Raw genomic sequence first — 25,925 nt, 5'->3', positions numbered from 1 at the left:
AGATGCAATTTTTTCTACATTGTCTTTTCTCCTCGAGAGTGATCCTGCGTGTGTTCTCAAAAGCAGCAGCAGCGTTATAGATGGTGTGTCTCCAGGCCTCCCGATTGGAGGCCAGGGTAGACCAATGGTGAAGATCAATATGGCCAAGGCTGAGGGATTGTTTCAGGCAGTCCTTGTATCTCCTCTTCAGGGCTCCTCTCTTGCAGCAGCCAGTGGCAAGTTCCCCGTAGAGCACGATCTTAGGGAGGCGGTAGTCCTGCATCCTGGAGACGTGCCCTGCCCAGCGCAGCTGTGTTCTCAGCAGCATGGCCTCAATGCTCGTGACTGCTGCCTGTTCAAGGACAGACGTGTTGGTCACAGTCAGTCCAGTGGATGTTTAGGATTGTATGGAGGCAGTGCTGATGGAAGCGTTCTAAGAGACACAAGCGGTGCCGGTAAATGATCCATGATTTGTATCCATATAACAGAGTAGACAGTACAACAGCTCTGTAAACGCTGATCTTTGTACTTTTCTTCAGGTGTTTGTTTCACCAGACTCTTTTATGGAGTTTACCAAAGGCTCTGTATGCCTTTGCTAACCTGTTGTCTATTGCTCTCCAACTACTGGCACAAGGAAAGATGAAGTTTTACTGTATTATGGCTTTAATCATAATTTACTGATGAGCAAGCAAGAGCCACATCAGTGCCTAAAAGCTTTACAGAAGATCTGAAATCCACCTTGGGGAGGAAAAGTTTACACTACTACACATTCTGGAACCTCTTTTTAGGAAAGCAGCTCTTTGGAATGAATCATGCAAGGGAAGCTGAAGAAATCTGGACACATGTTTTTTCTCAGTATCAGCCATTCATGAAGATATGGGTATTTATGAAACTTTGCTAGTGAACATAAGCTGGTGCTACTAAGTGTGTAGTCAATACTCTAAAGTATTTAACAAAGTGAAAAGGGCAACATTTTGAATTTATAGTTTCTTCCTAACATAATAAATGAAAGAAATTACCTTTCTTCTGGACATTTAATGCACAGAATTATCTAATCTATAAGTGGGAGGAAGTGAAAAATTGAAAGGATACAGATTGGTGAAGCAGAATTAAAAACTGTCATGTGAAATAAGAGTCTGCAATATTTCATCATGAAGAACATTCAACTCCTTCAAAAAATGTAAGAATAAATTAACCTTTTGTACCTCCTAAACCTTAAATGTTTGCCTGAGTCTTTCTTGGGAATCCTGAAGCTGGTAATCAGATTTCACAAGAGAAAGCAATTTCATTTGTTCTGCAAGCAGCCATTCCCTTAGAAAGACAGACTTAAGTTGCTCTTCAATTTGTCTTGGAAGTTGGTCAAAGGTCATTATCTTACCCTAGAGCATGTATTCATAAGGCCTCATAGGTCATTATCCTAACCTGGAAGAAGAGTAGCCACAGTTGGTTCTACTTCCAAAAAAAAAACTATTCCCCTTGCTTCTTTATTTCTAAGTCTGCTTTGTAGATTGTCTGGAGCTTTTCTTCTCTTAGCTGTAGTTATAAACAAGGAGCATGCAGGAGAAGTATAAAAATATTCAAATGCTTCAGATGAAACTTTACAAATCCATGCATTCAAAGCAAATGAAGTAGGAGTCTGAGTAAATCCAAAAGCCACTAGCAGTGTCCAAGATTCCCTCATTTATTGGCAAGATGACCTGGCTATGTGAGGTTGGCTGGCAACATCAGAAAGTTAAAATGCCTTTCCTTGTACCACCTTCAGAGGAACCCATAAGACTTTCTGGCACTCTCTGGAGCAATTTTGGAATCCCTCCAGATCATCAATACTGAAAGAGACAGACAGATTCACAGCTTTATCCAGAAAAGATGATGAAAAGTGAAGTTGCAAAATACTCTCACCAACTTTAAGAACAAAAGAAAAGTTAAATTAATTTTCACGGGGAAAAAAATGTAGTTTGATAACAGAGACTGAACAGAAAATTCTTGTGGAATTCAGAACAAAAATATCAACATATTCAAAACCTATTAAGCTGTAGGTCAGGTTAACATGTTGAAGATTTAATCTAAGCAAAGATCAAAAAAGAACTTGAGCATACTGCTACGACTCCTCAGTCAATTGTGAGAAAAGTAACGCATGTTATAAGAATAAAGAATGGAACAATCCTTAAAGAAACTGAATAAAAAAACCCCTAAGAGTCCTAGGGAAATTGTCCAGAGTGAATCTGCAAATTATTTCCCATGCTTTCAACAGCAGTTTGAAAAGCACTGTATTGGAGGGTTTTTCTTCCACCTATTTAATCAGAAATTGGTATTTTACAGTGTTATTACATAAAATAACAATGGATAGACTTCTTAAGGGGAAAAAGCAGATTAAATAAAAGCTAAATTTTCATGGTGGATGTCTAGGGCAGATATGTAGAGTAAAATAAACAAACAATAAATTTGAGATCTTGCAGTTACTGTTACTATCCACAAGACTGCAAACAGTATAAATGAGAAGGTGGACTTACCTTTGCTATATTTCAAGAATACTGGACAAAGATTTCACTAAAGAAACCCTATTCTGGCAAACCCAAAGCAGAAACAGAGAGGTCATTCCAGAAGGACCATTTAAAACACAGTTGCTGATGCACCAACTTTACAAGTCAACAGCTTTAAGAGATTAAAGATGCTGGTCCACCCTAAGATTGTTTAGGAACTAATCTCTCCTGCAAGTACTCAGTAGTGCAAGGTATGGACTGGATTTGATAGGACAAGACCTATGCACCAAAAAAATAATCAAAAGTGTTCAGTCTGAGTAACTATAGTAGACCTAACACTTCAGCAGAGACTTGTTCCAAGTTAAAACAGAGCTTTCCAAACTCAGACATTTTAAATTTATTTATGTGAAAAACACCTGGTGAACATATAGGAAAAATTGAAGAGTTTCCCTCCTTATGAGAACTCAAGAACAGATTTCAAAATATAGAAGAGTCAGTCTCTTGTCTGAGCAATGACAGAAAAATTAATTTTAAAAAATTATTTGGGTTTTTTTTCCTTGAAAGTTGCTAGTAACAATTAATTTTCTCTATTTCTTCTCCACAACAGTTAATACCATTGACCACTGTCTAATGTGTAACAAATAGAAGCATATACATAATGCCTAATAAGCACCTTAAAATATCTGTCGTTAAGGACTTGAATTACTTTTTTTGAAGTTTGGCTAATAGAACACTAGAATACACTGGCTTAGCCAAATTAAATACAGAGCAAGAACATACATAAATTAGTCCCTTCTTCCCAAGACGTATCCATTTAATTGGTTGTCCAGATTTTACACTTTAACTATTTTACCATTCAACTACCTTACTAATATTAGTAGTCAGAAACAAAGAGACAGATAAGTGATCTGTGAAAAGCTTGCTACTCTTTCATTACTCTTCAGCAACACAGTTTGAGCAGCTTATTAGAAAAACACAAGAAGGTAACAGATTCCAATCCCCAGCAGTCTCTAGTTTCATTACTTTCTGGCATTCAGTGCAAGTAATACAGAAATGCTCTTGGAAAGAACATACATGCCCCCTATAGATTTAACATATTCTTACCATAGAAAGAAATAAATAAAAGGTTCATTCAGCATTGCCCAGACAGAAAATTCAGTACCAGAAAAATTATATTACATCTCTCAATAAATATACATTTACATACACAGAACACAAACATGAAATTAGTCTTTAGAGCTTTAACATCCTCCTTTTCAAACCCCTCTTGTTTTACACATAATTATTTTAGCCTGCACAAGAGATAGCCCCAAGTATTTATTTTCATGAGCAATGTTCCCTCTCTGACGTGCTATTCCTTTGTCCCATGGCTTTCCCCAGTACAACACTGCCAAGTGTTTAGAAATTCTGAGCTTATGATAATGTATTATGCAAATTTATAGCACTACATACATGATTTGTAGTAATGTTGTTACAATTGCATTTATATTTTAAAAGACAGATCATAAATTCTACCTCTTTGAGTGGTAATGACATGCTGTTTTGGAAATACCATTAGCATTCAGTTCAGTACACTGTTATATACACACAATTAGATCTACACAGGTAAGTTAACATGGGTGATAAATCTTAAATATTTAATGGCTTCCACATATTATAACTATAATTGAAGAATGAGCATTTTGTTTGGTCTCTTAAAATTAGTAAATTTAAATCAGTCTTTCATTATCTTCTCCTACTGGCCTGACTGTAGATCTTTTTCCACATCCAGATTTTTACTGGTATATCACACCAAGTATGACAAGATAAAGCATGGCTCTTTATTCCAAGGTACCTAATTCATTCTTACCTCAGTGTTCTTATATCCCACAGTTTGATGCCATCACCTGCAGCTGTGGTCATGAAAAGGTTGTAAGCTTCAGGTTGCTGAGTGCTGAAGGATGATCCCTGTAAAATAGTAAATCAGTTTCAGGTAAGTATTCTCAGGGTGTTTTATAGATAGTTTTATGATTTATAGAATCATAGAAGATCTTGAGTTGGAATAGATCTATAGTGATCACGGAATCCAACTCCCTGCTCCCTGCAGAACCACACCATATGACTAAGAGCATCGTCCAGATGCTCCTTGAACTCTTACACGCTTCGTGTCAGGACCACTTCCCTGGAGAGTCTGGTTTAGTGACCAACCACGCTCTTGGTGAAGAATTCAGTCCACTTAAGAAGTAAACAGTAAATGTTTGTTAGGTTATGTGAAAATAGCTTGTTTGCACATACACAAAGGAGTGACGAAGAAAGTTGGCATGTGGAGGAAGTCCCATAATCCAGTCAGAGAAATGGAGCACTGCCTCAACTCCCAGCACTGTCACAGGACAGTCATGAGCCCTTTGGTCCAGGGGAGACAGCCACCATGATGAGATGAAGGGAGAGGCCCTCTGGGTCATCTGGGGATTACTAACATCAGGGTATGGGACCCATAGTATAACATAGAGAAAGATCTTTTTGTGATTGCACAAGACATTGTTGGAAAAGGGAGGGATCAAAGAGTAGTTCAACAATGAACTATAAGACATGTTTAGCCCTGGGCTAAGTGGGCACACTTTCCATTGACTTCAGTATCGACTGCATTCATTCATAACAGGACTAATTTTGGCTTTGTACTTTTAAAATAATTAAACCCAGTCTAAAACCTATGATTTTTTAACATCCACGTTGGCAAATCCCAGCCATTTTGCTGGCTACAAACATCATTCTCCAGGGAACTAAATACAAACAGTTAACACTCTTTCTTTCCTTTCCTTACCATTCACATTCTTGATCTGGCTGAATACATCACAGAAACCCCAAGATAATTTCCCAATCAGTGTTTGACAGCCAGGAATCTTCTATTTGTTATGAAAGCTGGTGTATAGCTTGCTCTCATAGATGAATTAAAATGCACTGTGCAACAGATTTCCCAATGAAGTCTACATATTCTCACATTAGTTGTGTACAACTATAAAGAAAAGAGTAATTCCTTCCCTTCCTTGACAACATTATCTCAGCAATACACTTTATAATATATAGCAATACTTGTATCTTCAAACTACTACATATGCTACTGAATTATTGATTATAGAAGACAAGAAAATATGTTCTAGTTGGGATAATATACAAGATGAATTTTATTTACCCATTTGTGTTTTTATAGTCCCCTAATTTATGAAAATCTATTATTTATGAGAATCTGATGCCAAAAGTAGCATATTCCCACACACTCTTCAAACTATATTCTTTCATTCTGATAGACAAACCACTTGCCTTTACCCCATCATCTTCCTTATCCACTACTGTAATCCCTTCTCAGCTTCTCTCTAGACTAACTACATGGCAACTTCCACATAAAATTTGGCCTCAAGGACATGGTTCAACAGAATCCCTACTTCTTCCACTAATTCCATATGAGCACAATTCATGTCATCCAAATAGTGCCGCTGGCTCATGCTAAAGCCATTGATCAACAGATGTCTCAGAAAGCACTCCATATCTCCCAGGCAAGCACATACCTTTAGACAGCATTGTAACTATGGTTAGGAAGAAGTTAACTAATTCAAACTTCTGAGTTTTCTATTAATTTTTTCAGACTTCACATCAGGAACATTTCCTAATTAATGGACCAATGAATCCTGAAATAAAAGGGTCTGAGCAGAAAACTGAAAACTTGCTGTTTCTGTGAAAATGATTATAACTGTGTTAATAGCGCATAATACCATCCAAACATTTGTGGTTTGCAATGACAGAGTCCTGGTTCGGAGAATATTTTTTGCAGCATTATAAATGTATTATTAACACTAAAGCTCTGAATCTTTGTGGGCTGATCTCAACTTGCCACCTATTTCTGTATCTCAGATGTTCCTAAGCTCTACGACAGCAACATGATTTTGATCTTTCAATCAATTCCTTTGACCATGTCTCTTAAAAGTTAGTATGCAAAACGATGAAATTATATCATAAGCTTAATCAAGTACACTGCAGGTTGAGATGAATTTCACACACTAACAGTTCTCACAATCAATCTACAGAACAGATCAAAGAGACAATTTAAAATCAAAGTAATTTACATTGCAAGTTATATATAATTGTTTACAGCTGCCTCTGTCCAAACCCAAAAATAACAGAATGTCATGCTGAACACCCAGGTATTCTAGGGTATCCTATGTATTTAGTAATTTGCTAATAGGTTTCTCCCACACTTAATTGGAATATACCTTCCCTAATGTTTCCCAAGATCTTCTAAATAGATTTTTATTTATTTAAAGAATAAATTTTCTGATTATGCCCATTTACTATTGTCCAGTTACTATCATAAAGCAGTCTTGAAACATGAGAACTGATTTGCATGAATCTAAACTAGAAAATGTACTTCAAGAATATATATATATATATATATATATATATATACTCATTACATCAGTAATGAGTATTTACTCCACAGGAAGAAATTAGGAATAGTCCAAAGGAAAGCCTTCATAAATTTTGGGGTGTAGGCACTAGATCTTTAGCATCAACTGCTTCACTCCACAGATTTGCTTCTATTGCATCCTCATCATTAGCTAACCAGATTCCAGTGTGTTTCAGACTTTAAACAGGATGTAGTTTGCACACACCATTCTGCATGTTTTTATAAGTTTATAATATATTTTAGCATATCATCTTAATGAAAATGCAGAGTTATAGTCACTCTCATAGCTTTAAACTATCGAATGTAATAAAATAATGGTGTGTAATTTTCCTTTTGACTTACCTAAAGTATTAATTTTATATAATTTAAAAAAATTAGACATCCTTGATGTATAATTTTCCCCCAAAACAGTCAATTTTCTTTGTTATACCACATACCTCTTGGTTTTTTTCCCAAGTGAATACTTGCCCGCAGCTTTAAAGTTTTTCTTGATTAAATAACCTGAAAGCACTAAGCTGACCAAGCAAAAAGAAAAGCCAGACCTTTAAGCCTATATGTGTTACAAACAGTACTGAAATAGTTAGCACAATTTTAACTGTTTTTCCAGATCACATCTATAAGGAAAACCCACAAAGAGTTCTACCACAGTAATAATAAGGAACTGTTTAAAATCCACAGAAGCAAGGACTTTCCAACTGGGAATGAAGAACCACATTCAACCAGACCTAAAACAGTAGGCATTCCAGAATGTATGGTACCATAAAAACTCAAATCAATCTTCAAGGGAGAAAAAGGGCAAGGATGAGAGGGTTTTAGTCATCTACTCTGTTGCAGTACTGAGAATTTTTTTTGGTTGCTGTTTCTGAAGTTTCAGAATAAATCAGACAATGTCAGATTGAACTTTAGAGGAGAACAGTTACATAAGGAAAAGTTCCTGCTGAATTACAATCTTACAGTCTAGTACAAGTAAGGCAAAGGGTAATAAACACTTCTCTAATAGTAAGCTTGTTCAGTCATTCTCACTGCTCTCTCCTTTACACTAGAGAGCAAATGAAATCTGTATGCCTTTATCACATAGACTCATGTCCTTGCCCACTCTCCCCAACATATAAAAAAATATTATTATCAGTTATATTTTTACTCTCTATTTTTTTTTGTTGACGGTGTTGTAGTGGTACTACAAATAAAATACAATAAAGTATATACCTTATTTTGGTAGATCTGATGGACTGATCTAGTATGAACTTCTGGTATCACTGCTGTGCTGCAGCCTGCATTGAGGTCAAAAACTTCCAATGCTCGGTTACTGCCAGCTGTAAGTACGATATCTGTTCAGTTCTCTGTGTTAAAGTTAAACTGATCTAAAGGAACAAAAGCATATAGATGGACAAAAATAAAGATAAATAAATAATATCAAAACTCTGTTGTATTTATTGCCCTATGAGCAGCACCAAAAGTCTTACAGCACTAAAAATTTATGTCCAAGGAGGAAGTTCAATATCACAAAAGATTACAGCTTTTTTACTCTAATGGAAAAGGAGTGGTAAATAATCAGATGCTACTTACTTTAACTGATGTCTATGTCATTAAGTATAAAGAACCACAAAGAAAATAAACATACAAAGGATACAAGAGTAAAAATCATTTACTGCTGAAAGGCTGGTAATCTCCATTGTTGAAGCCATGGGAAATTTCTGTACCAATTTGCAAACACTTCTCTGTTTGTATCTGCAAAGAATATCAAATGAATGCTAGTGTTAATGAAATAAGTTAGGATTTGTGGTCACCAGTAAACTCCCATTGGAATCACAAAGCAAATCAAAATGCTTTCTTTCATTATTAAAAATTAAAGCCACAGATCTTTTGACTTATAGCTGAACTCTATTAAAAAACTTGGTAGCCAAAATTATTTGGATGAAAAGAAACATAATATTCATATACATAAGATTGATCTTCCATCAACATGAAACACTAAAATAATCCCATATCCATACTGAAAATGTTGACGAGAAAAAAAGAAACTGTGAAGTACCTATGTTCAAAAAGCAATCCACTAGCTTCAGTATAGCATTTAATGTGCTAATCATAGGGCAGTCAGAAAGAAAACGAGGAGCAAAGAGTGAGGAAAGAATAATTTCCACTTAGACAGGAGCAGAACCAGGGGCTGATCAGTGAAATTTTGTTTCCCAAAATACACAGAACTCTTTAAGGTCCTGTGAGTTATCTGCCAGCTCAATACAAATGTGGCAAACATGCCAAGACCTCTAAAATGGCTTTGGACTTATTTATATTACACAATACAAAACTGTGCTGCTATTCAATCTAATCAGATCTTTCTGTTTGATTAAATACATCAGTATAGACAATGTGGATCTGTTCTTAAAGTAAACAGAAAAAATTACTCCATGGATATAGATATGGATATGCGTATGCATATAGATATGTGGGGCAAGCGTGATTGTCATGCAAGTCACCTAAGGAATATAAACAGAGTTAATAAGAACTGTTATGGATCTGGTTGGGGTGGGCTTAATTTTCTTCACAGTAGATTGTGCTGTGCTGTGTTTTACACTTCTGACCAAAATAGCATTGCCAACACACCAGGGTTTTATCTACTGTTGGATAGTGTCTGCACAACATTAAAATAATTCTGATGTAGCAGTTAATATTATACTTGCATTTTAGCACGTATGTCTAATGACAGTACAAGAATCCATGCATGACATGCTTGTAGGAATCATTACTGTTTCTTTCCAACAATACTAAAAGTTTGCAAAACTGAGATCATTTGACAAGAGCAGTATGTTTATCAGCCAGATCCGTTCAAAAGAAAAACTGTTAGTGACTTTTTTTGCCTTTCAATATGGTTCTCAAACAATGGTCTGCTGATCTTTTCAGGTAGACATTAGGGCTACTTCAGCATTGATGATGAAGCAGAAGAAAAAATACAATGTTTTGCAATTTAATCCAAGAAACTTTTGTAGTTTCCACCAGTACTTTATGCAAGTAAACTGAAAAATAAACTGCACTGGACTTCAGAGGCAAATGATTTGTCTCTATTTTTGGGTAAAGATATCCAAGTTAATTTTAAATAAGCTGACCAAGATAATAAGAACAATCTAATGAAGGCAGTATGAAGCTTCCTCTGGTCTAATTTATCCTGCTGAAAGAGGCTTAGTAGAACAGTTAGATTGCTCTCAAAAGCAAGAATTGTTTGAGTTAGCTGAAGTATCTTGCTTCTACACTGTAGACTGCCACACAGAAAAACACCTCAAAGGGAACTGCCTAGGTAGAATTTCACATAGAAAAAAACCCAACAGTAAACTGAGATTCGTAATGCATTTTCTACATGTCCTATACATGTTCAATTTAAAGTGCAAGTCAATTAAAATTAAGCCAGGCATTGTGGACACACTGAACTGAACACCACATAAGTTCTTGTCTCTTAGAGACTAAAGTTTATATAGCAATTTGGGTTACCTTTTTACTGCTTTAGTAATATCTCCATAAACTAAGAATTAACAGGCAACACAGAAAATAGGTAATCAGTTTATGGAAGAAAGGTATTACTTGTTTCTGTCTGACCATTTAACACTTCAGTGAAGTTTCACCTACCAGGTTCATGCCTAGATCCAGGGAAGCACTGCTATTCAAAAACATATTTAAGGTTGCACTTAGTGTGCTTTTCTGTGCAGCAGCAAAACTACCAAGGAAATAGACTGGCTTTTCCCATCTAAGGATGCAACCCAATACTGTTTACATCATGAACAGACAGGACATGCCATTCACAATATCAACTAAGCCTTCAGTGTTGTAGACCTAATTCTTTTTGTCCTTCCACTCAAAACAAAGATATTTTGCGATTAGGTTCTACAATTTGTTCAGGTTTTTTTCTTCTGTAATACTTTTGCCCCCCCAGCCCACATCACCACCAATAAAATCCCAGATCAAACAGTACAAGTGGTTTCACTTGTTTGTTAAAGAGAAATTGTACTCACCGTTTGAGGTCATCCTTGGTTGTGTCTGGATGGAAATTTAAAAGATGAAATTCAGCTCCACAACACAGCAATATAAATGTATCTAAAAAATAAAACTGCGCAAAGCGTACAGTCTTATCGAAGTTTTCTTTACCCTGAAATGCAGAGGAATTTATTAAGAATGGATTCAAATACAACAAATATTTTTTGTCTGAGATTCCTGGTGTTAAGGCAGAGACTCCCTGCTATCCTGGTCATAGGCCAAGAGGTTAATGTACTGTGGTGAACCTTCCTATTTTTGACATCTATTAATCTAAAAATAGTTTTCATTCTGAATAAATTAGTTGGCAGGAATTTTAATAGAATCTGTAGTCAATTGAATCTAATGGAATCTAGCTTCATACTCTAAACTTCTATTTGAATTGGGGAGTAGACAATAAAGTCAAGCAGAGCTGAGCCAATGAAAACAGAGTATACAGAGCAGACAATAAAATCGAAACTTCCAGACATGCCCACTAGTTTTTTTTCTATAAAGGCTGATTTTTTCTTTTTGTAAATTATCAAGAGAAAAACCTAATTTGAAGTTAACGGAGATCACCCAGATATTAGTTGGAGTCACTACTCAGTAGCTCTAAAAATTAGGTTGTATGTTCCTTCTACAGAGCTCTTAAAACGGAAGTAGATGAAAGTGCAAAACAGTGTGCTCTGTGTCCAAGCCAATGGAAGTTTCTAATTACCATAACTAAGGCAGGTTCCTTATTGCAGACTGACCAGACCCTTAAAGTTCTGTCTTCTGATGAAGAAACTAACCACTTCTTGTTATGACTCCAGCCAACAGAGTTAACTGCACCATCATGACCTAATAAAAAATAATAATGGAAATATTATAAAGCCCATTTCTTGCATTCACACATTTCTCCAGAGTTAACTGTGTTTATGCACAATATTATAATACATTTTAAGTATAGACTTCAAATGGTCAGATTAAAAATGTAACAGTGAATTTTTCTTCCACCAAAAAACACAGGACAATGTCTTTCATTAATAATCAGACAATGATAATTCTGACTTTAATTTCTCAAAGTCATTGACAGAGCATTTTCAAAAAAGATCCTTGAAATTAAATTTAAGCAAAGATACAGTATTACTCAAAAGAGAATCTGAGTATTATATTATTATGAAATTTTATATTGAACATAATCTGCAAACCCCTTAAGACCTTGCAAATAGTTGAAATTATTTATTTTGTTTACTAGCCTTTTATTACTGAGTTAGGTATTTTTGTGAAACAAAATGAACATGCCATTTCAACAGCTTTTGCAGGACTGTCTCTGTAGATTTAAAAATGTAACTGCTTGTTTAAAAATCATAGTTTAAAGTATCATAATGTCCAGTTTATAGCTTTTGTTATTAACTTTTGCCTTTTTGCATTTTGCATCTGCTAGAAAGAGACTTTAGGAGTTTGGTGTGACACAGTGACACAGTTAAAAACAAGATTGTAAACTTACAAAGAAAGAACTCAAAAGCCAGAAACATTATCCGAAAGCTAAAATGATTAATTTAATCTAAAATTATATTGATGTTGATCAAAAAGGTCAAGAAAGAAAATATATCAATCAAATTTAATACATTTTGACCCTTATTATTCTAATTTGTCAGATGAAGTTTGATGAATTTCATCTAGCCTTAAAACATTCAAAGTTCTGCTGCTGCCCCCTTGTGTGCATTTTCTCTTTAGTGATCTGAAGTTTTACATTAAAAAAATAAATTGCTTTAAATTGCAGGAATTGTATTCAGTTTATCTCCATTTATCTTCCATGATCACATATGTCTAAAAAAAGGCTTATATATGAGATATTTTAATTCCCAGTTGCCAAACACCTGCAGAATTTTCACCAGAGAACTGCATAGGTAGTGCATAAATACCTATGTAAGTACTATACTTGTTTTATTCACAAGACGAAGATTTATTTAGAGGGTTTGGTTTTCTAAAAACACCACCACAACAAAATATACCTAACAGGTTTCCAAAGTGGCAAGGAGCATGAGAAACTTTAGGAAAATCTGAGGTTTGGAAAATTGGAAGAGCCACGCAAAAAGCTTTCTGCACTCCAGGCCCCCAGTCCCAAAGCACAGTGGAGGAGATGCCAGCTGGCTTGCAGGAGCCCCATAAGTTTCAAAACTGGTGTTATTCAGGGTTCCCCAGTCCTGAAGCACAATTGAGAACAGCAGCTGGTTTTGTAAAAAGACTTCTTCAAAAAGGCCATGCTGACTGTAACTCTTTACAATTGGTAAACATTAACTTAACTTACAGGACACAGGCACCTGAAGAGCCACCACTGAAAAGGAATGCAAAACTGCTTAAAACCATAACTGAGCACTTCAGGGAACAAAACTGAATAAAAAAGGTTTATAGAAAAAATTCTGTTGTTATACTACTTCTCTCTGGTGCTGCATTATAAAAATATGATTTTTGATATGTAGCTATATTCAGATGCTAATGCAGCCTTGAGATTGATTTTTTTTACCAGAACAGATATAACTGCCATTTCTTGAAAAAGTATAGTTTTACATTACCATCAATTACAGCTCTTAATAAGAGTAATGCATCATGGGTTTTAATGAAAACACATCTATTATGATACTTTTAAACCAAGGGCACCAAAAATAAACAGGTGATTTCATGACGATCTGAACTGCACAGAAGTTGAATCTGAATTGCATTACATGAATGAAATGAGCAGGTAATTGATGGTTTGAGATTCCTACTCCCCTACAGTACAGTATTTGGCAGTTTCACATTTATGTTGAGTTTTAAAAGAACTAGATCCACAGGTTTAATTCTTAGGCTACCTAAAGAGCCTGAAGTAGAATGTGGTTTACTTTGCTTTTCAGACTCTGCATCATCAAAAAAAAGATATAAAGGAATAAAGGCATCAATGAAATAAATCAGACAGTAGTGCAAAACCTAAGAAAACTTAAGAACAATGCCACAGTGAGAAGAACAGTGTAGTAATACACCAAAATTTTTTTTAAAAAACAAGACAAAGAACTAACTTGGCACCTTAACTACTGGCACCAAAAAAATATTCTCTGTAGTAGCACGAATTTGATGCAGGCTATTTTACTCTTCTCATCACAAGTTGGCGCGAATTTGCAGAGTACTGCAGTATTTTAGGGAGTTCTGAATGTTGAAGCATCTTATAAAATCATCATATTTAATATTATTTTACAGAAAGACAAAGACTTTTGTCAATAACGTGTCAAAACCTAATGACTGTTTTCTTCATGATTTACATGAAACTAAGAAACATGAACTAAGGTTTCTTTTCAATGTATAAACCTCTTAATCCTAATCTTCTTTTTCTGCTTTCAAATATGTCTACTCAGACTAATATTTTTTCTTATTAAAGTCTATGTTTTCTGTGATTGCCAGTATTGAATCATTCCGTAGATATTATTTATTATGTAGCAAGTATATGGAATAAAATCAATGAAATTAGTATTTTTCCCAGAGATGCAACAAAGACAAAAGCCACTATTACCAGTCCCAAATCAATGAAGCCTGCATAAAAACAAACTCCAGTGACAAAAATATCCAGAAGAAAGAGTATTTAGTGGAAATGAAATGTCACTTTCTGCAGCACATAATCTCTATAAGCATTCAAGTAAACCCAGCCCTGATAGCATTTCACACAGAGAGAAGCTGGATCTGTGATGCCAAAGACAAACTGTGAAGAAAGCTACAGAAAACATACTGCACAAGGAAAATTTAGAGCCCCATGGAATAATTTTGCTACTGTAGCAGTACTGTATCATTATTTTTCAAGATGCATGTAACAAATAAAGGAAGGAAATACAGAATTGTGATCTCTTTGGGTTAACTACATTTTTTAGAAATCCTGATCTTCTAAAACAATTTCAAATATATTCCAGATATATGGGGGCCCTTTGGACAAAATTACTACTTTTGTTTTGTTGCTTTTGTTATGTACTACTACCTACATAACAAAATCACATCAGTAAAACTTCCAAACATTAGTCTTGACTGAAGCTTATATAACTTGCATTATGAATTTATTCAGTGATGCATGAAGAAAAGTATTTTTCAAAGTTTATGAACTTGCTATTGTTGAAAGAAAAAGACCTTATTACTCTGCCTACAAAGCATATTGTCATCAATTTCTTCACACAAGAAGAAGAATATCATTGATATTGCCTCCTTAATGCCACAGCTTCTTCCACTAAATACAATAAATATTAATCAAAAAGAAAACTAGTTGTCAAAAATCAGTTGTCAGAGTTATTTATTAGAAATAATTTTCTAAAATAACTTAAAAATGCTCTATTTTTAATACTTGTTAGGGTCTGCTAGTAAAAATCAGTCATCTTCCATTATCAACTTTTACAGAAAATTAATTCAGCAGGACTAATTTAAAGTCATAGCATTCAATGTTACTAAAACTTTAACAGATAGTTCTTGTATAAATTTACAAAAAATTTGGTTTTTAAGACTCATTTAAGAATGAATGTGTTTGCACATGCACACACTTTTGCAGATATGGATTTCTCCATAGGAATAGCCCCTCTTTTTTTAAATAATTGTTTTTTAGAAGGTTGAAGTTGCAAGCGAAACACAACTTTTGCCAAGACATCACAGTCAACTTTTTGGCTAATAAACAATTACAATATATTACTCTAATACACACATGCATAATCATTGCAATACATTGCCTTTATTGTTTCTATTTAATTATTGTACTATTTATTCACAATGGAGATTGCAATATATATATATATATCATGATAGATTACTACTTACCTCCCAAAAACCTGAGAAATGGGAAAATATGGTAGTCTGTTTAATTCTAAACAAAATTAAGCAATCAGAGAAATAATTCTACATCCTGAATCATCAGTACTCCCTCTCCCTTATTCTTCTCTGGGTGATGTAAGTGGAATCTTACTATGCCATTCTAGAAGAAACTCAATCATACACTATATCTTTAATAAAATAATTTATAAATTTACCTGAAAAAACATTATATGTATCGGTGAGACTGGAATTGAATACCAGCACAGTTTTGTCAGCCAGGCCACAAGCCAGCATCTCTCCATCCCCTATAAAAAAGAGTGTCTAAGGATTTACATTTGAAAGCAACAAGGACCTAATATGCTGTTTCTTTTAACCAGAAAAATCACGTATGTCACTATAACAAAACACAAACTAGATATTCATGTTCATATGTTTAACACATATTTTGTATGAACAGCACAAATTCATGTTGGACAATTGGTTGGAATTTGTATGCAATTAATTCCTTGTCTTGACATATTCTCTAAATGGTTTTCATCAAAAGGTAGAAATTCACTTCTCACAAAAAGTATGCCACAAAATTTAAGTGCAGAAATTTTTAGCAGTCATTTAAATCTATTTTCTTTTATATCTTCCTATTGAAGTTATATGGTTTATTTATATATTAGAACAAAAAAATGTGTAAAGTTATTCTGTATCACTTCTTATAGATGATGAACTTCCTCCACAAGGTAATCCTAAAAACTATTCCAGTGCAGTTAGACTGCATTGATAATCAGCAGGGGCACACAATGACAGGGTAGACTCCCTAAGGTCTACATTAATGGCAGAGATTTGTGAAATTTACCTGTTCACTCAAAAGCTTTCATAGAAAAAAATTAAAGACCAAATAAATGAACCAATGGGATAAAACAACAGAAAGAGAAGAAAGAGAAGATAGTAATGAGATAGAGTAAGAAACTGAAGAACAGAATTCAAATTAATGTGACTAGGTTCACTGTGAGCAGTGCTTTTAAAGAGGTGTCACCTGAGTGCCCCCTTCTTAAATCTCCAGAGCATCTTTACAAAGGGAGAGGGAATAAAAGTCATGCTTGACTTCACCACCATTATGCATTGCTATCCAGTGTCCAAGTACCATCCACATAGTAGGTTCAGAATATTATATTCCACAACACTTTTTTTCCCCCACATTATGGCAATATAAACAGGTAAGAGATCCATATTTCTAATCTTTGAGAGTCACCTTCTTAAAGTGAATTTTAAGTGAGAAACACAATGGGTTTGACATATTTGCTAAGAAGATGCATATCAGAATCCTCTTCTCTGTTACCAGTGACTAAATGCACCATTATATTCAACTGGCAAAAAATTAATCTTCAGTAAACACTTCACAAACACATTACTCTCCACAAACTCAATGGTATGAAGTCTTTGATGTAAAAGGTGGTGCTCTTCTGCAGATTTCTCCCACTTTTCTTGAAGTTTTGACAGTATGAATTTTCAGCATAAGGGTTGATTGGTAAGTGTATCAGGTATGCATATAAGGTAAGTCCTAGACACACAATTAACAATATATAAACAATACATAAACATTCTTGTGTGTAAATAATGAGAGACAATAATTTTGCATAGAATCTTGGAGGCTAGTTTATTGGAATATCATCTGAAGTCCTGAATAAAACTTATAATTAAGAGAGCAACAGGTCATAGCTCATAACACCTCCAATACTACAAAATTGTGTTTAATAACTGAGGTTTGCATTAACTCATTAATGCAACTTTACAACCTCTCAAGTTTTATTTAAGTTTTCCATTTAAGTTCCTTTCTACTAAGTTTGGAGATGCTAATCAATATTAATTATTGTGACTCGTAGTTTACAAAGACTACTTTAAGGACTGCCCCAAGGTGGAACTCCAAGTTGCAAATCTGCAGCTGGAAATATATTATAAAACTAGGAACCATCTGATCACTACAGACTATAACGATAACAGAACCCCTCCTTACAAGCTTACAATAATGTAATTTTTTTACTCCAAGAAAAAAAAAAATCTTTAAAATTTTTGCTAAACTGTGGTTGTTTAAGCCTGTGTGTGCATGCATGTCTGGGCGAGAGACAAGAGACAAAGACAAAACTAGAGAAAGATGTTTCCTCCTCAGAGTCAAAGAGGATCTAGACTTAAAATGTACTATCAAAACTGTAGCGATGCTATTCTTTGCTAAAAATCAACTTTTTGTTTTAAGTGCGCATAACTTTCCTAGAAATAAGCTCTCTGCAACCAAATTCCTTAAGGAGCCTTAAATAACAACTTCTTCCCATTCTCTAAGGAGCAGAGAGATGGTTGGAATATATTTTAGAAAAGTTACTGATTGCATCTAATTGTTTTTTTCCTTGGGGATGAAAGTTGTTCTTGTTCTCAAAATACTTATATAAAGATGTAAATAATTTAATACTTTGAAAATATTGTGGCTTGCATGGTGTACACTGACATAATTATATACTTGGTAAAATGCTTGAGTGCTAATATAAGAAGTGGTTTCTGCTTAGTCATATTTACATTGGAACTGACTTAACCCTATTGCAAAAGTCATTTATCCAAAGCAGTTAAGAAAAATGCCCTTCTTTGGATTACCCAGAAGAATTCCTTTTCATATTTCAACACAGAAAAATTGAATAATATTTATATAAGAAATACTAGTATTCTGAGTCTTTTGAAACTCAATTTACAATACACCCTAATGACAGTAAATGTCTCAGAAAATAAATTCTTTAGTGAAAGAACTACTCATTTTCAAGTTGTAGTGGGAAAGTCATAGAATAAATTCAAAAGGAAAAGACATAAAATCAGAAATATAATCCTTTTGCATAATGTTAACAGCTTGAATGGTTTTTCAAGGAAAAAGTTATGATCAAACAGTATGTGGTACTGCCAGCAAGTTTTCTGGGAATTTATCTACTGAATCCACAGTCTTTATAAACTATGCCACACAAATTTTGGTTTTCTTTCTGCATACTGACAGAAGGGCACATTTTATAAAGCCTGTACTTACCAGAATACTGAACACAAAAAATTGGGGTTGGCTTACAAGTAACAGATATCTCTTTCTCATATTTGATCGGGGGATCCCTGTCCAGTGGATATTCTTTATTTTTACTTCAAAGAAGGAAAAAGAGAAAGAAAGCAGTACACTGTCATTTCAGTTATGAAATAAATGTTCTTTGGGAACTATTATAAACATCATTATATAAACATTTCCTGGAAAACTTATGTTAAATTCAAGGCAAGAGCCAAATGAATTTTATATTGTCATACTTAAATTACTCCTATCACCATTATGAATTCATGAGATCAAGAATTAACATAGACCTGTAAAAAAATCAAGTTTCTTGAGTTGTATAGCTATCTAACAAAAATATTTAAAGAATGCAAACTTTACCTTCTTGTGACAAAAAGCAGTATTAACTAAAAAAAAAAAAAAAACACCACACATACAAACTTAAACTTACAATACTAAGTAACTTAACCTATCATAAAACATTGTAAACCAAAGAGGAAATTATCTGAAGTGCTCACGTAAAAGTTTACCTATGTGTGCAAGGATTAAAAAAAAACTTAGTCTTGAGCTATTACGTGGTTTTTCTTAATGCTCTAACAGTTCTTTTTAAATGAGAAAAACAATGGCATTAATCATTCTTTACTTTTATATTTGTACTACATAGAAAAAAAGACTATATAATAGTAAAGAGAAAAAATGGGTGCAATATCCTCATTTAACGTTCCACACAAATTAACATGAAAGTGTCAGCTCTGAAAAAACATCTGCTGAGTCCACAGTGATGAAGATTCTACTGGTCAATTTGCACCATTATGTATATTCTGTTTAAATCCATTAAATCCTTGTATTAACTTAAGATAACATGATTTTAGGGGTGAATGAGGCACATTATCTGAAATCACTATGTCTCTTTGTGCCACATTCAGTTATTTTTCTGACTGGAACTGCAGCTTAAGAACATTCTGGGACTTTGTTTCCAACCATATTTAGCACCTGCTCCTCTTTCTATCAACATAAATCTAAGAAAATAAATATGTATATTTTCTTTTATATGAAACACTCAAATTTAATTGATAGTCTAATAATCCCAATCACTTGCTGCAGTCATTTTATATCAAACTTACAAAGCCTTTTACTTCCAGAGATACCCATAACTAAAAAGTTTAAATGAAAGTAACAGAGACAAATCGTATTTTCAATAGAACTCTAATTATCCTCATTTTAATTTGTTCCTCCTCTAACAGAGTTTGATTACTTACCATTTACAGCTGGTCTTCCACTTTGATACCTCTTTTTTTTTCAGGTTAGTATTTGGAGAAAACATGGTCATTCTATGAGAAAGAAAACAGACTCTCCTAGATGAAACATTAAAACTGCATGAAGAGAAATAGCTTATTTCAAGCAAAAGCAATCCTACTTCCTTCTTACTATTTATGTCTACTAGTAATGTCAGAAGGTAAGAGAATGTACTCTTTAATGACAATATAGACTTCTAATGATCTAATGCCTGAGTTTGCACTTTAGTTTCTGTGACTTATTTGTTGAATAAATGTATTCTGAAGGACAAAATCCATTCAAATAAAGTTCTCAGACAATTCTTCCTGCAAGCTGAAGAAACAAGAGTCTAATCAGATGAAAGAGGCAGGATGCCTAATATGGATTTCAAGAGGAAGTTGAACAATGACCAGAAGCTGTGAAAATTCTGTTTTGCCATATATTTTTTAATTCTTTTCTTTGATAACATCAGAATTGTTTTTCACATGTGATTAATTTCACAGTCATGAGACTACATGGCTCTATTATGTGAAAAAATATCACACAGAAATAAAACAGGCAAAATAGTAAAATATTTACTCACCGTGGTGCTGCTGTATATCCTGATGACTTAATTTTATTATGGAAAACCAGTGGCTTATCTTTCACTGTGCTTTTCACTCCTATAACAATTTAATTTACATTAAAATGGGGTTTTAACATTATATTTTTAAAGTTAAGGCAGACAGGCTAGCCCAATATAAATACTGGATGTCTCCTTATGTTACAAAACACATTTCTGACCAGCCACTCTAGAATAATGACTACTGAAAAAGGAAAGAAGTATGAACTGTTGCATTGTATAGCATCCCTTCTCCAAAAATATAAATGACTAGGAACTTCTTTAAATTTTGAAGTAACAAGAATATTGTTCTGAATCACTTTTTTCATCATTTATTCACAAATGTGTTTTTTGGCTGCCTATTTTGTGCTTAGACTTTGTAAGCACTATCTATAATGTACTCATATTTGGAATATGGAAATCATCTAAAGATCATTAACAAACTGACTGATGGGTACAAAGTATTTGTGTTTCTACGTGTCTTAGGTCATTGGTACTTTCTGTATTCACAGTGCCATACTAAGAAGCCTGAAGGGCAGCCTCCAGCCCCAAACTGAATATGAGTATTTCATATCAGCAGAAACAAACAAAACAAATAAATGTTGTAAAGAGGGAAATCTTGTTGATATTCCTAGGGAAAGACTTCAAATGCATTGGGAATGATCTCATGGATATGTTTAGCTATGCTGAGGATAGAATTCGCTTCAACTCCCACTGCCCTTTCTCTTTACGTAGCAATGAGGCAGAAAAAGGTCCTTCCTGAGAAGCTCCCAATGCCACTTGCCTGAAGACACCAAAGGATTTGCTTACAGCACTTATCTATCTGATCATGAGATGTCAACAAAGATAGCTGAGTGTCTAAAGCAGCCTGGAATTCTAGCTAAAACACTGTAGATGCATTCTCAGAATATCATAAACCACTAAAGATATAACCTTTGACATTCTAACAGGTCCAACAAGTGCAGTCAATACAGTAAAAATAGATTATTTCTACATGACTACAGCTACCAGCATTTTTACATCCTTCCTAAGTAAAAGGGGATGACAAAACCATTTTGTAAGTATTTTTTTGTACTTTGCTTTATGTTGCTAACCAAAGAAGAGCTATCAGTACTTCAACAGCAATAGGAAGTCAGATCTCTTTTTTTAAACAGGAGGACATTGAGACAAAAATTAACTTCCAACACTTGAAGATATTGACAAAACACTATCCAGGACAATAAAATTTACCAAAACAGGTAACCAAAGTTAAGAAAGAAATGACAAATTATACAGAAAGATACACTGCATACTATTGAAAAAGAATGACTTATGAAAATACAAGTATTCTACACTCTAACACTTAAAATCCACAGTAAATTCTTAGAGAATTGTTTTTGAAAGAAGAAAAATACTTATTAACATAATTTTCAACTGGAATACATACGTAGGAAATGAAATATTACTAGAAGAATAAAATTCTTCCTACTAAAGTAAAAGCATAATGTAACATATATTTAAAACAGAAATAAATATATTGATTGTATTAGTCACAAGCCAGTTGGAAGTCAGTTACTTTTATTAAAAATATAACTTTATTAATTAATTTGCAGATTTGAAGGTTTATACTTACCAAGTGTTTTATTAGAAGGTTCTTGCCTGTTTTTCTTTAAACCTTTACGCAATGGAGAATTTGTCAATAAAGAACACCTAAGTTATAAAACCAAGCACAAAAATTGATCAATGCAATGGACAAAAGTATCAGATTAGGAAAAGCTGTCAGAACTCTCTTTTAGCTATTTTTCTGCATGTGCACATGTATATGTGCAACAGCAATGACATTTTAATCAAAACAAACAGGCACAGTGGATTAGTTATTAGCTCAGATACCCAGCAGCACAGACAAGCCTTGGCCCTGGATTCACAGATGATTGCATTTAAATGTTAGATCCCATTTCATGTTGACCCGATTTTATTATAAGCACTGAAATAGGCACTTCAGTGTATATTGCAGTTTTTTCGTTGTCTTTAAGATGTCAGTATTTTCTCATAAATCCTTTACAGGGACATAAAGGACAAGAAGGTGGTAGCCAGCAGGAATTCACAAAGGGTGAACCTGATAAACTTCTATGTTAAAATGAGTGGCTCAGTGGATGAGGGGAAAGCAGTGGATATTGTCTACTTCGACTTCAGTTGGCTTTTCACACTGTCCCCCATAAGATTCTCATAGAGAAGCTGATGAAGTATGGGCTGGGTGAGCCCACAGTGAGGTGGCCTGAAAACCGGATAACTAGTGGAGTACGCTAGGGGTCAATATTGGGTCCAATTCCATTCAACATCTGCATTAATAATCTGAATGAAGGAGCAGAGTGTACCCTCACCATGTTTTCTGATGACACAAAACTGAGAGGAGTGTCTTTAAGAGCAGAAAATTATGCTGTCATCCAGAGAGAAATTTATTGTCTGGAGAAATGGGCTGACCTTGTGAAGTTCAACAAGGTGAAATGCAAAGCCCTGCACCAGAGGAGAAACAACCCTATGCAGCAGTAGATGGCTGTAAGGCAGAGTCCAGTGCTCAGTGACAGGACAAGAAGCACAAAAAATGAAACACAGGAGGTTCTGTCTGAACAGTAGGAAACACTTTTGTACTGTGAGGGTGAGTGAGCACTGGCACAGGCTGCCCAGAGAGCCTGTGGTGTCTCCCTCCCTGGAGATACCCAAAAGTTGTTCGGATGTGGTGCTGGGCAACTGACTCCAAGTGGATCTGTTTGAACAGGGTGGTTGGACAATGTGACCTGCAGAGTTGCCTTCCAAACTGAATCATTCTGTGATTCTGTGATTTCTCTCACTCTATACAACTGAACCATGACAGGAAAAGAAGTAAAAAAACCATGTCAACAAATAGCACTGTACAATACCATATGATGCACTTTATTTGCCAGATAAAAAAATGCACAATCCAATACAGAGAAAAAACCATTGAATTATTCTGTACCTGGCAATAACTGATAGACTGTTCTCACTTCCACATGGGAGAAAAACATTGTGTTGAGTTCTCACCAATGCAGCAAGGTTAACTTCCAACACAGCAATCCTATCTTCGAACATCGAGGTGATCAAGCACAAAACCTACAGTAATTATACCATAAAATAACACTCTGTTTACTTCATAATTGAAGCTCCAACAACAAAGCATTTAAAATAGAAAATCACTTTCTGTCATTTATGAAAATTAGTCAAAAATATCCATGGGTTTGGTCCTGAAGAGTATTAAGCAGTAAAGAGTGGTTAATATTACTGTCCTTCAAAACTATGCTTATGTTGCTTAAATAACTGTCTTTACAGTCTTCAATACATTACAGAGAGAGGAATTCCAACAGCTTCTACACTGGAGATATTTCTGCAGCAACAGTTGTGAAAAAAGAAGTACACATGCAAGAAAGATTGGCTTCAGCAACATGAACAGAACATGCTAAAAGCTGAATTTAAAAGAAAATCCTTCTCTAAAGCAAGACACTGCTATGTTAACTATACAGAAAGGCCTAGATTAAACTCAGTTCTGTAGGAAACCTGCAATATCAAAAATGGAGTATCCTGATCAGAATGCCTTCCAGTTCCTTAAATCACTTTTAATAACTTTCCACAACTCAAATAGTTTTTACAGACTTCTTGGAAGGATTCAGTAGCTGTTCATCCTAATATCTGTTTGAGAAGCAAGATATAGTAATGCTTACATCTTTTTTCCCCCTGAAAGCTTACCTCTGCTTCCCCAGTGGTCATTCTTGACATTCAAGATACACATGAAACACTATAAAAATACACCTCTTCCTTATTAATCCCTATAGACTATATACAAGCTGTGAGAGCTTTAAAACTATCCAGCTATTTAAACTAGTAGATTTCATACAGTAGAACCAACTCTCTCCAAAGAAATTACTGTGTAATTCACACCAAGTAAAACAAATGTGCACATTAATCTCCAAAAACCTCACATAATTACTATTTACTGAAAATACTGTAAGTATAAACATTCATTAAATCAATGCTTACTGTACACTCACCTTTCCATTAACTGTCTTCTTTGTCAATGCACATGATCTGGCAAACCGAATGCTGAGGTCACTGTAATCTTTACCAAAGAGAACACAGTGCTATAAAATTATATTTGCATTTCAGTAGAAAAACTAACATCTCCAAGACAGGAAAAAAAAAATTACTCATACTAATTTGACATGACCCTAATCCACTGTCTTCAGAGTATATCCTTCTAGCTTACCCTCACATTATTAAGTAGGAGCAGAATAACATTCCTTGTATTATCACTCATGAACTGCAAAATTGAATAAAAATTAATTGCTAGCCACTACACAAATCTAATGCCAACACGTCTCTTAAGAAAAGTCATCAGGGCCAGGAGACCATATAAAAATTAATTGAAAGAAAGACATTTTTTAAGAAACATTTTCAATTATATTCTTCTATTTCACAATCTAATTCTTATACTATTTATTCCAGATATGAAAGCAATCACATGATAGTGTAGTCAAATATCTCACAGAACATACCTTTATAAGATAAGAAAGCTTCTAATTCAAAGTTTGCCAAATTTATTATTAACAAGCCAGTAGAGGTTCCTATCCAAAAATAGCTAGTATTAAGGGCAGAATACCTATTAAAAAAGAAGAAAAATATCTCTGAGTAGCATAGAGAAGCTTTTCTTATTATCACACAACACACAGCAACCGGGGTTTTTAATACTTGTTACCCAGTCCCAGTACAACAATAATAAACCACACTAAAATAAAGATTGTTAATTTACACTATATTTTTTTTAATCTGTAGCTCAAAGTAAAAACTTTCAAACTAAATTGGCGAATTTTTGAAAACCAAGAACAGAACACAACCCTTGATTTTACATTAAGTGTTTATGGCAAGTCTAAAACAACATAGGAAATACTTTTCTTCAAAAATTACTGTGGTTTGTAAAAGCTGGGAGATGCTGTAAAAGCAGTGTATACACAAGGAGTAAATTCAAACCATGAGGCAAATCCGCACATAGTCTTACTTTTACCGCTTCCACCCAAAAACCAGTGAAATTCAAGGTATGTTTGTACATAATTAAAGTATAAGAGAAAAGTCAGCACAAACTAAGGCAAAAAAACCCCAGCCAAGCCTGGAATGTCTGTCTCAGCCTGTGCTTAGTGGTAGCAGTACTGCAGTTAGGTAATGAAATCCAGCTTTTGGAATGGCCACAGACTAAATCAACTGGTTACAATTTCAGTCAACACTCTCACAGAAGAAAAATGTTATCAAGCATAAATAACA

The 25,925-nt window shown here is 34.4% G+C and overlaps 1 protein-coding gene across 1 annotated transcript in view; it reads right to left on the bottom strand.

Moving 5' to 3' along the window:
* Positions 1–25,925, bottom strand: part of WDR27 (WD repeat domain 27) — a 97,571-nt gene that overhangs the window by 62,140 nt on the left and 9,506 nt on the right. Inside the window, exons 9-21 of the mRNA XM_050315957.1 lie at positions 25,166–25,269; positions 24,662–24,729; positions 23,596–23,729; positions 22,234–22,310; positions 20,604–20,682; positions 20,005–20,076; positions 18,740–18,843; positions 15,906–15,995; positions 11,612–11,733; positions 10,896–11,029; positions 8,528–8,625; positions 8,104–8,225; positions 4,309–4,406 (exon numbers count right to left, since the gene is read on the bottom strand). Coding sequence (XP_050171914.1) covers positions 4,309–4,406; positions 8,104–8,225; positions 8,528–8,625; positions 10,896–11,029; positions 11,612–11,733; positions 15,906–15,995; positions 18,740–18,843; positions 20,005–20,076; positions 20,604–20,682; positions 22,234–22,310; positions 23,596–23,729; positions 24,662–24,729; positions 25,166–25,269 — 1,302 coding nt within the window. The remainder of the gene's footprint in view (positions 1–4,308; positions 4,407–8,103; positions 8,226–8,527; positions 8,626–10,895; positions 11,030–11,611; positions 11,734–15,905; positions 15,996–18,739; positions 18,844–20,004; positions 20,077–20,603; positions 20,683–22,233; positions 22,311–23,595; positions 23,730–24,661; positions 24,730–25,165; positions 25,270–25,925) is intronic.

This window comes from Myiozetetes cayanensis, unplaced genomic scaffold, assembly GCF_022539395.1.
Source record: "Myiozetetes cayanensis isolate MyiCay16 unplaced genomic scaffold, myiCay2020 scf2-11, whole genome shotgun sequence".
In the NCBI taxonomy this organism is placed as follows: domain Eukaryota; kingdom Metazoa; phylum Chordata; class Aves; order Passeriformes; family Tyrannidae; genus Myiozetetes; species Myiozetetes cayanensis.
This window is presented reverse-complemented; position numbering and strand designations above follow the sequence as displayed.